The sequence below is a fragment of the Mirounga leonina genome, unplaced genomic scaffold (assembly GCF_011800145.1).
Source record: "Mirounga leonina isolate KUSES-001 unplaced genomic scaffold, KU_Mleo_1.0 Mir_366, whole genome shotgun sequence".
In the NCBI taxonomy this organism is placed as follows: Eukaryota; Metazoa; Chordata; class Mammalia; order Carnivora; family Phocidae; genus Mirounga; species Mirounga leonina.
In genome coordinates, this window is record NW_023270709.1 from 21,493,133 (window position 1) to 21,505,803 (window position 12,671).

The following is a 12,671-nucleotide window of genomic DNA, read 5'->3' on the forward strand; positions in this document are numbered from 1 at the left end:
GCTTTGCTATGTTTCTTCTCTTGCTGTCTTTCCTTATGATTGGTGACTTTCTGTAGTATTACACTTTTACTTATCTTTTTATGTATATTAAGTTGATGGTCACTTAAGTTTGAACACAGTCTAAAAGAACTTTTTTATTCCCCTTTCCACATTTTATGTATATGTTGTCCTACTTTATCTTTTTATTTATAATTTTCATCTAATTATGGCCTTTTATTTTCCATTTAAAGAAGTACCTTTAACATTTCTTGTAGGCCAGTTTAGTGGTGATGAGCATTTTTAATTTTTGTTTGCATAAGAAATTCTCTCTCTCCTTCAATTCTGAAGGATAACCTTGCCAGGCAGGGTATTCCTGGTTGTAGGTTTTCTTTCCTTTTTTTTTTTTTTTAAGATTTTATTTATTTATTTGAGAGAGAGAGAATGAGAGAGAGCACGAGAGGGAAGAGGGTCAGAGGGAGAAGCAGACCCCCTGCTGAGCAGGGAGCCCGATGCAGGACTCAATCCCAGGACTCCAGGATCATGACCTGAGCCGAAGGCAGTCGCTTAACCAACTGAGCCACCCAGGCGCCCAGTAGGTTTTCTTTTTTTCAGATAGGCCTGAATTGTTCTGAGGTGCTTTGTGCCTGTGTCACCTTGATGAGAAAGCTAAGGCTGTAGTGAGTGCTGACGAGGGGTGTCATGGTGTGTGCCATGCTGAGGCCACCTTAGTGGGATGGCTGGAGCTGGTGTGGGCTAGGTGCCTGGGGCTCACTGAAGAGGTAGGCTGGCTAGGGTGCCCAGAACCCTGCTCCTACCCATGCTATCATGGTGGTGGAGGAACATTAACCATGGTGCTCATAAGCCTTTGTGACCTCAAGAGTTCCATCAGCTCCCTGCCATTTGGCAATATTCTAAAGCTAGCTCCTTTGTATTCCAATTGATCCTTCAAGCTATGGCTTTTTTTCTGTGCCCCAGAGCATCCAGGGCTGGTATGGACTAGGGGCCCAGGGCTTTCTGGGTGGCAGGTCAGCTATTGTGCCAGAACCCTGTTCCCATCTGTGCTGTCAAGAAGGAAGGAAAATACAAACCACGGTACTCACCAGCCAATGCAACCCTGAGAAAGTTCCAGCAGCTCCCCAGTCATTTGGTAGTGTCTAGGGCCAGTTCCTTTATATCCTAGGTGGTCTTTTAAACCATAGATTTTTTTTTTTTGCCCCACTGCAAATGAATCTGCTTAAGATCCCTCAATACCATTCCTCCCCACTGCAGTTTGCAACACTGAGGAAGAGGGATTCCCTTCATTATCATGTCTCCATCTCTTTTGCTATTCTCTATGTGGTCTTATCTTTTGCTGTACAGAAGCATTTCAGTCACCCCTCAGCTCTTCAGGAGAATTGCTCTACAAATAGATGTAGATTTGGTGTATCCATGGAGGAAGTGGGCTCAGAGTCTTCCTCTGTCACCATCTTGATCCAGAACTCCAAAAAGTTTTCAATTTACTTTGCCCAGATCCATCAGAAGAATCACTAACTACAACAGCTATACATTATGAAATGTATTACTTAATAAGACTTAAAAGCCTAAATTACCTCCTTGATCCACAGGCTGCAGAATGGATATTGTTTTAGCAGGCATGAAGACAACATTCAGCTCATTGTCCATCTCCACCTGAGCTCTTGGGTGACCAGGTACATTGTCAATGAACAGTAATGTTTTGAAAGAATCTTTCCTTCTTTCTTCTTTTCCACCTTTCCTGTCTCAACAGTGAGCTGAAAATATTCAGGAAATCATGTTATAAACATGTGCTGTCATCCAGGCTTTGTTGCTCCATTTATAGAGCACAGGCAGAGTAGATTTAGCATAATTCTTAAGGGCCTTAGTATTTCCAGAATGGTGAAGGAGCATTGGCTTCACTTTGTAACTATATTAGCCCCTAACAAGATGTTCAGCCTGTGCTTTGAAGTTTGAAGGCAGGCAATGACTTCTCTGTAGCTATGAAAGTCCTAGATGGCATCTTCTTCCAATTGAAGGCTGTTTCATCTACATTGAAAATCTGTTGTTCAGTGCAGACACCTTCATTAACGGTCTCAGCTCAATCTTCTGGAGAACTTGCTGCAGCTTCTCCATCAGCACTTGCTGCTTCACTTTGCACTTTATGGAGGAGGCGTCTTTCCTTAAACCTCATGAACCAACCTCTGCTGGCTTCAAACTTTCCTTCTGCAGCTTCCTCACCTCTCTCAGCCTTTGCGGAATTTAGGCTTTGGCTTAAGGGAAAGTTATGGCTGGTTTGATTTCTGCAGACCACTAAAACTCTCCATATCAGCAATAAGACTTTTGCTTTCTTATCATCCATGTCTTCACGAGAAAACTTCTCATTTCCTTCAAAAACTTGTTTATATTCACAAGTTGGCTGTTTGGTGCAAGAGGCCTACCTTTCAGCCTATCTTGGCTTTCAACATGCCTTCCTCACTAAGCTTAATCATTTCTAGCTTTTGATTTACAGCGATAGATGTGTGATTATTCCTCTCATTTGAACCCTTGGAGGCCGTTGTCGGGTTAATGGGCCTAGTTTCAGTGTTGTTGTGTCTCAGCGAACAGGGAGGCCTGAGGAGAGGGAGAAAGATGGGGAACAGTGGTTGGTGGAGCAGTCAGAACACACACATTTCTCAGCTAAGCTCCTTGTCTTATTTGGGTGGGCTTCATGGCACCCTAAAACAGTTACAATAGTAACATCACAAATCACCAGAATAGATATTGTTAAAAAGTTTGAAATATTGTGAGAATTACCAAAATGTGACAGACATAAGTAAGCAACAGTGTTGGAAAAAATGGTGCCAATGGACTTGCTTGACATCTGGTTGTCGTGAACCTTCAATTTGTATATATAAAAAAAAATATTGGCAAAGCAAAGCACAAGAAAGTGAAGTGCATGAAAGGAAACATGCCTACACTGAATAAAGCCCTGCAATAAGAAAAATGTGCCTAAGGGTCCATTTCTGTCTGATATACAACATCTATAAGCCCGGATTCTAAAGGCTCGAACTTGACTCCATTCAGTAATGAATGAGTGATTCTTAGCAGACACTAGAGGGACCAATGGTCCATGTTTGCCCAGGACTGAAGGGTCAGTAGAGTCACTAGCATGACAGGATGGTTGGTCACCCTAGAGATCACCAATCTTCTTGCTACCAAAATTCTTCATTCAGAAATGAAGATGTTTAAATACAGTGAAACCTGAACATAAATCATATTGCAAATTCAAAGATTTCTCTGTAACACGGATTACTCGATGATACACTCTGTGCCCATGGTGATATATACCATTTTTACTAGTGTGCAGTTTTCTTGGTCTTGAGCCTCAAAACGTTCTTGTTGGAAAAAGTCCCAGACAGATTTTAGCACCTACATCCCCTTCCCCGTAACCTCGCTCATGGACCAGAAAGGTAGGATTGCCTCAGTGTTGCCTGGTTAAATTGGGGTGAGCCTCAAACACTGGCCAAAATGTGCTGCTTTTCAACTTCCATCACCTTACATAGGCCTAGAGTTCAGGTTCTAGTATTCTCCCCCAGCACCATATAAACTCTTCAAGGGACCAGCACATCACTTCACTCATGTCATTGTCTTAAGAGAAGGAGCAGCAGGATACCTCTTGGAGATACCAACGGCCACCAGCTCTCTTGGGACTGCCTTGGATTTTAATCTCTGCTCCTTCACTAACTTTGTGACTGTGGGGACAGTTAACAAACGTCCCTCTGATTCTCCCTTTCCTCATCTGTAAAAAGGGTTTAAGCCTACCTGCAAAGGTGGGAATGAAGATAGGAAATCAAAGCAAAAATCAAAACCGTCCAAGCGCCTGACATAGAGGACAAACTGAACATGTTATAAGTTTGTGCATATTTGTTAAAACACAGAGAAACACACAAGTATACACACATGCTTCAGAATGCCGAGTCTCCACTCACAGAAACATAAAACAACCCTTCTGTTCAGAAACATGTCCTTTATATGGAAACACAGTATTCACTCAGTATGAAACCGATTTTTGACCATCCGATTTGAAGAAATTCTCTCCTCCCAAGGCATTTATTTGAGGGCACACCATTGTACCATACAATTATCAGCATCATTATTATTCTGCACATTTAATACCCTGTCTCCTTCTGCCACATAGAATTATCACCCAATAGAAGTCCCTGAAAGGAACCACAGCACATTCATAACAAAGATAGAAAATCGTCTTCAATGTCTGCTTTCCAATATGATGATTCCACTAAAACAGGTTTCATCAGCTGCAAAATCAGAAAAGTGAAAATCAGCCCAGGTGTGCATCATAGCCATGATCATTCACCCCTCTAGGAAATGGAGGGAGCAAAGAGAAAAATGTTGCTTCTTACCAAGCTCCTATATAAATTTACTTTAAAAAAATTATTTAAAAGACATTCTGCTGCCTCTGATGGTGCAAACATGTGGGTGTTTTCTCAGGGCCATCCCTGGGCAAGGCAGATGGCGCATGTGAAATGGAAAACCGTAGCCCTTCCTAGACTCCTGGGGTACGTGCACAGGAGACTTTCTGATTTCCAATCTTGGCTCAGTTCAAAGAAAAAAGGGAAGAGTCATATCCCTGGGGGAAAAAATGCAGCCTACTTCAGGGCATGCCTGACTTTCAGTCCATTCAAGTGTTCACGGCAAGTCCTCCGGGGTCCTTTTTGCAGGATCCCTCTCCTCCATGGTCTTCTGTGTAGTCGCTGTGGTCAAAGGGTCTGGGGCTTCCCCAAGAACAACTGTGTCTGGGTATGTTCGGGAAGACAAGCTCCATCAGCAACCACCTTCTGCCTTCTGGAGCAGGTGCCCGGGTTCCAGTGGCTGGAAATCATGCCAGAAAAGCAAAGACCCAGCAGCCCAGAATGGACGGTCTCTGCAATACCAGCACAGTCTCCACATTCCTCCACACCACTCAAATGTCCTCGGCAATATTAAATCAACTGGACATGGCTAACTTAATCATAGAAAAGGCTTTATAAAATACTCCCTGCACTTAAAAAAAAAAAAAAAAAAGCATGTAAACATCACTTCTAAGTCCCTGGCGAACCCTTGAGCCTTTGATCTCCTCTTTCTGATGTTTTGCTGTTTTACCTGCTCAGCTTCCTTGGAGGTATCAGTCTTTTTTTTTCTTATTAACGGAGTTCAGAGTCTGAGGCTGCCTCTGGGTATGAGCGTGTGGTTTGATTGGCAGAAAGAGTATTATCAGGAGACTTATGATGTGTAAATAAAAATACATGGACCTAGAATAAAACATACGCAAAAATTGCACACAAGGATACAAATGGGAAATGTTGCATGGATGTGATTACATCATCTGCAGTCCAGCAAGTGGCTTGCTTCAGTCCACCCCATGAAAACTCCAGTAGGTGAGCAGGCCAGGGATGGACCAAAACCACAGGACTGGGTAGAGCAAACCCATCAGCCCATCTACAGATAGACCCATAGCGCTGTCCCACTGCTATGAGCAAACTAAGAACATTAATCCCACGACAGCCAGAATCCCCTAATATTCAAAATATAAGGACACACAGGAAAATTCAAACCCTGTATTCTGTACAAATGCAACTTATACTTTAGCCGATGTACTCAAGTATAAGGGGTTCTTCTTGTGTGTGTGAGGAGCCAGAAGAATCCAGATTTTCAAAACCTACTCCATGACTCTGAAAATAGCTTTCATCCAAACTAATAAGAAACAAGTGTTGCTTTTGAGTCTGGGCTTTTATTGCGTAAATGTGGTGTTCAGCACACTGAGCACAATGTAGACGGTAAATACTGGCATATCTGTAAATGTAATTAGAAACAGCTCGCATTTGTACAATTGTTCTAGATCCTTTTGAAAAGGCTGAACTTAGACTTTCTCCAATGCTCTTTGAAGATCAAAGGAAAAATAATGTTAAAAGGAGGGAAAAAACCCCACAATGGATTCATGCATCATTCCTCAGCTTCTGTGATCACAAGGTCAGACCCATTAGAATCCGATAATTCACATATTCCCTAAACTTCCCCGAAAATGTCTACAGAACAGTCAAGACTTCTAACAGAAGCGAACACATCTTCACTCACTTTTCTTTCAATATGCATTTACTGCTTAGGATGTACAAAGCATTAAACCGGGATTTATAAAAAGGCAAAGCCCGCATCTCTTTCTTCAGGGGAATGGGAAACAAGTAGAGGAGGTAAGGTAGAGTAGTTCCCCGCCCCCCACCCCCGACAGAGCTGGAGGACATGTTCCAAAACCCCCAAGTGGATGTCTCAAACGGTGGATAGTACTGTACCCTCTACTATGTTTCTCCCTATATGTACCTACCTATGATACAGTTTATGAATTAGGCACAGTAAGAGATTAACAATAATAATGAAAAAGAACAATTATAACCATATACCATAATAAGTTATGAGAATGTGGTCTCTCCTCTCTCAAAATCCAGTACAACAATACTGTACTCACCCTTCCTGTGATGATGGGAAATGATTAAATCAGTAGCATGGAGCTACTCCTGACCTTCTGACCATATACGTCAGAAGGAGGATCATCTGTTTCTGGAGAGCAACTGACCATGCATAACTGAAACCGTGGAAAGTAAAATGGGGGGGGGGGGGCTCCTACAATTGCCCCAGGCAAGTGAGCAACTCACTTAGTGTCTAAACCAGAGCACTGAAACACTGTCTCAACAGGTGTAAACTAGGGTTCTCAACAGGCAACCCCAGCCATAGATTTCAAAGTCTGCACACCTATGTACTTTGTTCTTTTCCTATGTGGCCAGATCTACAATGGAACAATTATGTTAGATTAAAGCCAAATATTTTGGGAGTCAAGGGAAAAAAAATATTTCAATCCCCTTGCAAAGTTTAGGAACCTATTCTGACCCACCATATTTCTCTAAAATTTTAAGACCTATTCTATCTTTTTATTATGGAAAAACTCAACATTTATTGAGCACACTAGGGCTGAACTAGTTACCCCAGAGGCACAGGTGAATAAGGCATAGTTCCCACTCTCAAGGACTTTGTTCCCTTCAAAAATGTCTATACAAATTCTAACATCCACACACATTGAATTTAAGAAAGGGTCATCTACTTAACGTATATGGATTTGCTTTTCAAAATGAGTTCACAGGTTCTGCTGTGGACTAAATATGATGGTATTTGGAGAAGTAGAGGTAGTCTGTTTGGGGTGGGGCCCTATGATGGGATTAGTGCCTTTCTAAGAGGATAAACGGGCCAGAGCTGTCCCTCCCTCTCGTGTCTCTCTCTCTCTGCCAAGTGAGGGCACAGCAAGAAGGCAGCCTTCCTTAAGCCAGGAAGACAGCTTTCACCAGAAACCGAATCTGCTAGCACCTTGATCTTGGACTTCCCAGCCTCCACAACTGTGAGAAATGTCTGTTGTTGATCTCACTCACTCTATACTTAGTCCTAGCATCCTGAGCTAAGACAGGTCCTTTCATAACACATTTAAGTGTTCACTTGGGACTCATTTACAACTTAAAGATTAGGTAGGAATTTAAAGCTATGAAGTCACTATAGATTGAAAACTGACTACACTTAAAGCAGGTCTGAAATTTAAATGGTAGGCAATGAAAGACAGGCTGAGAAGTGGATTTGCATACACCTGCCATTCATTGCTGGTTACAGAATTAGCCCCAAGTGGGGAACAGATCTGGAATGCTTCTAGAACAGTGCCTATCAGACAGAAGGTATTAAATGGTTTTGAGTTGAATGCAGCCATTTCTGCTATCACATGAAAAAGTATCATGCACTTAAAATACTGGGGCGTATGGAGCTATGGGGGGTCATGTTGAAGCAAACAACTTGAAATCTGTGAGACCTTGTAACTGGAGCACTAACAAGAACAATTAGCACTGAAGCCAGGCAGATAGCTTGATGTTAAAATGGAGAAGACCGGAAAGGGCAAATATTGGCTGAAGGGCCCAGAGATGAGGGGAAGGAAGATGGAGCTATGGGCAAGGGGGTTGCCCTCAAGGTGGGCATAGAGGAAGGAAGCCAGCTGAGAGCCAGGGCAGAGCAGGTGCTGTGGGGGAGGGGGGAGCGGCGTACCTTGAGAGGGACCCCCAATGTCAATGTTCTTACTCCAGAGCTGCAGGGGTTCATGCTCTTCCCTCTGTAGCAGCTACATGGATTAGAATTCTTTCCCACTATTCTGGCATCCCTTGTCTAGAAACATCTGTATATAAACCAACTCAACTGCCACATTATAGTGACATAACTCCTATGACCTAATTGGTGGTACAGAAACAGACTTCACTAGCATTATATACTTTCCTCCACCTTCTTGGCCTATAACCTGGGGCGGGGCGGGGGGGAATCTCTCTGCTTCTAGACCTTGCTATCTGTGTATTGAGTAGTAAAAGCTTCTTTGATCATTTCTGACCAGTGCAACAATGACCAGGAAATCCCCACTGACGAATAGGGCATGTTTGCGTTGTTTAGGTTTGGAGCATAGCTAGGATTTCAAAATAATCTACAAAAGCCTGCACAAGCATTCAGTAATACAAGTCAGCGCTGATTGAGTACAGACGATATGCCAGGCACTGGGCTGTGCCCTTTGCACGTTTACGTCATTTCATTCCTAACAATGGTGCTTTGTGATAGACTCCAGCCAGGTAAGAGAGTTAATCACTTGCTACAGGTCACACACCAGTTGGTAACAGTAGAAAAATACTACACCAACCTCAGTAAAATAATAAAAGCAAGCAAGAGTAGGTTCACAGTTCCTCAGGACCACTGGGGGGTTGAATATAAAGGCCCGACCCCCATTCCTTAAAAGGCCTCTTGTGTCTGGTGTGAGCCATCTCTTCCCTCCACCCCTGCAGCTCACACCATAAGCCCCCCATGTGCACACCCGCACTGGCATCCCCTGGAGCACCGAGCTCACCCGCAGACCCCGCAGGTCATCCCAGTCGGCTGCAGTCGGCTTCTGTCCTGTTCTCAGGATGCTCCCCCCCAAGACTCCAACATAGCCTGACCCCCAGGAAAAAGAGGCAAGGGCAGCACATTTCACCCTCTGAGTTTATCATCCAGATATAGCCCTTCAAAATCCACGGTCCTAGCATCCCTTCAGTACGTTAGGAATGTCTGAAAGGCTGCCCGCCAGCTTCGCTCAGATGTACTGCTATGTGGGGCGCCTGGGTGGCTCAGTTGGTTGGGCGACTGCCTTCGGCTCAGGTCATGATCCCGGCGTCCTGGGATCGAGCCCCACATCGGGCTCCCTGCTCAGCGGGGAGCCTGCTTCTCCCTCTGACCCTCTCCCCTCTCATGCTCTCTCTCTCAAATAAGTAAATAAAATCTTAAAAAAAAACAAAAAAGGAGATGTATTGCTGTGTGTCTGTTGGGATCCCTGGGATAACCATGTCCTCCCAAAGCTGTCTATGGACATTTTCACGTCAAAGCTGTATTTAGAAATTCTTAATACCGAGTGATCCAATTAACCAACTCCTAAGTCAAACACAGGGAAGACAGAACAGTGTACCAAACAGCAATTGAGAAGGATGGAAACTCACTTGTATAAGCTGATGGTTGGCTCAACTGCCAACATGACAAAGGGTGCAACAGTGTAAGAGACAGCCAGCTGAGTGACTGCCCAGGTAACCACATCATACACAACCTTGAGGGCTCTTGAGGAAAGGAAGTAACATCTGTAGTTGTTCCTCACCTGTAAGCCAAGGAAGCCGGGGGCGGGTATGAAAAATAGAAACAACTTTTATTTTGCACATGTAGGCGTTATACTTCAGGAATATAGGTGATCAAAAGTACCATTGTAGTTTTTATTATTATCAATATATATATTTATGTCCACTGTAGACAAATGTTCAAAGAACAAAGAACTAAACAGAAAAAGAATTTACTTTTTGACCTCTCCTCAGAGAAAAGTACTGTTTACAAACTTGGCACATATCCTTCCAAGCCTTTCTCTATTCATGCATATCCATATTTGTATTTTCACTGAGGGCACGGATTTTCTAGCCTGCTTTTTTCATTTAGTAATGGGTCAAAAATCTTATTCCATGTCAGGAAATATTAATCTGATATAATTTTAATTATGGAAAAGTTAGCTTTTCCATAGTTAATTTGTAGGTCTTCTGACATATGGGACTAGCTTTGCCTCCAGAAAGACACCTAATTCCAAGACCCAGGAACCAAAGCCAGAGCTAAAACAATGGCTGGCTTAGAGGCAGGTTAGCCCCAAAGCAGGAAAGGCTTCCCGAGGCTGCCTTGGTAGGTTACAAACTCCTTCTTGGCCCCAGGTTCAAGATACTGCCAGAGCTCCATCCATGGGGGAATGCATGAGAGGTATCAGAAAGCCCATAAGACACTTCATTACTGAGTTCATTCTCCTGGGAATCCTGTTCTATCAACCCTCTCCATCCCCCTACCTACCTCATTTGTGAAAAATATGTCCAGGCCATCCAAAAGAAAGGCTTTATATAAATCAATGCTTTTATACCAACTGAGATCACAGAGCTAAAGACATCTTCAGGAATAATACTCTGGATATATTAATAAACAAAATTTTGGTCCCTGTTTTAGTTTGTCGTGGTCATCTGCTCTTTACATTTCTTTTATAATTCAAGTAGGTAGATAAATGGGAGAAGAGAAAAGGTGTTCTTTGTTTCCCATGTACAATATATACTTTACTTTTAAAAGTAAACTCAATTATCATTCTTATTCACACATATATTCCAGCAAACATTCACCTAGCTAAAACAGGAATTCCGTGGGGAAGGGACTCTTGTTCACTGTGGTATCCCAGTGCCTAGAACCCAAACTGGCACATAGGCGGGCTCCTGAAATATTCATAGAATACATGAATTACAGAACGAGTGAATAGCTCTGTTGGGGCTCCTAAATTCACACCCAAAATATAGTTTGACAAATGTCATTAGAAATTCCTGGCACCTGAATTAGGAAAGCCACAATCATTATCAAATTGCAACTAAATCAATACAAAACTCTATTTGACAATCAGAGCATGCAGAGTTGTAATGACTTACATACATGCTCATCTCATTCTTTAAGGACAGGCATATTTTTTATGTCTTTATCATCCTGCTCTACAACCAGCAGATGATAGAAACACTCTAGGACAAACTGAAGGCTACCCCCAAAAACCTAGAGAACCGAATTTATAAAATTCACAAAGAATTTCATACAAACTAATTTACTGGATCAGGCACAAGAACATGAAAAGTTAGAGCAATCTCGAACAACACAATTCCTATGGCTACAATTTTACTGTCTGCACAGACTGTGAATTATTTCTAAGCTTAGGATAATGAACTGAGAAATTAAGATGAGTATAAGCAAAATGAAGCCTACAGAGCCTCAATTACTAATCTTCATCTGTAATCGGTAGACTTTCTGTTTAATGATTAAAAATATTTTCAGCCTCTATAGAAATGGGGCCCCTGGGTGGTTCAGTCAGTTGAGCATCCAACTCTTGGTTTCGGCTCAGGTCATGTACTCAGGGTTGTGGGATCAAGCCCCACGTCAGGCTCCAAGCTTAGCACAGAGTCTGCTTGTCCTTCTCCCTCTACCCCCCGCCCCCACTCACGTGCTCGCTCTCTAAATCTTCAAAAAAATTTTTTTCATCTCTTAAGGTATTAAACATTCATTACTCCTAAAATTCCTTTTTGCAAACACCGTCTGTGAATAACATGAAAACAGTTCATTTTATGGCCAAAAATTCCTATATATTGAAGGAGTTCTCTAATGACAAACACAGAGGCATCAGATTATTAAGGAAAAGATCCTACAACCAAAAGCAGCTTACCGTTCTGGCTGCTACTGTGATGAGGATTCCAGTTAAGAAGGTAAAATAGTATCCAGGATAGACACCATGCCACAAGGCAGACAAGACAAAGGTTAGCACCGTGGGGTACCATGGAACCCGTTCATAGCATACTCTATGAAGAGAGGAAGGCACGAGTCACAGGTCAGACCACAAGCATCTACCTACACTTGTGTCTTCAGACCAAAATCATCTGATCAGTCCCCTATTGGGGACTTGCAATGCAATCCCAGCTGCCTGAACTCCACATCCTGAATGCTACCAGACAGGCCAGTCACAGTCCAGTCATTTGGGGAGAGGAATATGAAGTTGTAATCTACATGAAACTAAATGATCTAGACACCATCATACTATGTTTAATAAAAGTCCAAGTGGTCACTCTATACAGTAGGAGCTCCTGCCTTATAGGAGCTTACTCCACCAATACCCTAATCTACTGGGAGTACTTATGGATAAGTGCCACTGGCACTAAAAATTTTAAAATCAGGATAGCCTCTTTAGAATATCCTCAATTCATCTTTCCAACCTGGCCCCCATGCCACCCAACTAGGCAGTGCTGCAAACCCTTTCATCTCTCTTGGCAATGACTCCAGCCCAAAATCAATGTGTCGGCTACTGACTTTTCAGCTCTTCCAGTGTCCGTTGGATTTCAATCCATGAGTTTGCTTTAAACAGTGATATTGTGAGGATCTAGAAATTGTCTGCAAAGACCTTGGAGATCTTTGACGCTTGGTTGTTTATTAAAGCAAATTCAATCTACAAATCGCCAATGGCACTATGTGGCTTACTAAACAAGAGCACCCAAATAAAAAATAAGATAGGATTTCAGAGAGTTAACACCAAT

General features: G+C 42.7%; 1 protein-coding gene across 6 annotated transcripts in view; it reads right to left on the reverse strand.

Moving 5' to 3' along the window:
* Positions 1-596: 596 nt before the first annotated feature.
* MBOAT1 (membrane bound O-acyltransferase domain containing 1) overlaps positions 597-12,671 on the reverse strand; it is a 110,004-nt gene continuing 97,929 nt past the window's right edge. For 2 of the 6 annotated variants that reach the window (XM_034985755.1, XM_034985756.1), the window contains 3 exons: positions 11,810-11,942; positions 9,540-9,691; positions 597-2,583 (listed from right to left, as the gene is read on the reverse strand). In XM_034985755.1, the coding sequence (XP_034841646.1) occupies positions 2,415-2,583; positions 9,540-9,691; positions 11,810-11,942 (454 nt within the window). In that variant the 3' untranslated portion in view covers positions 597-2,414. Of the gene's footprint in view, positions 2,584-3,964; positions 5,262-9,539; positions 9,692-11,809; positions 11,943-12,671 lie in introns of those variants that run through there. The other 4 variants (XM_034985757.1, XM_034985760.1, XM_034985758.1 and 1 more) reach the window with 3 other exon arrangements.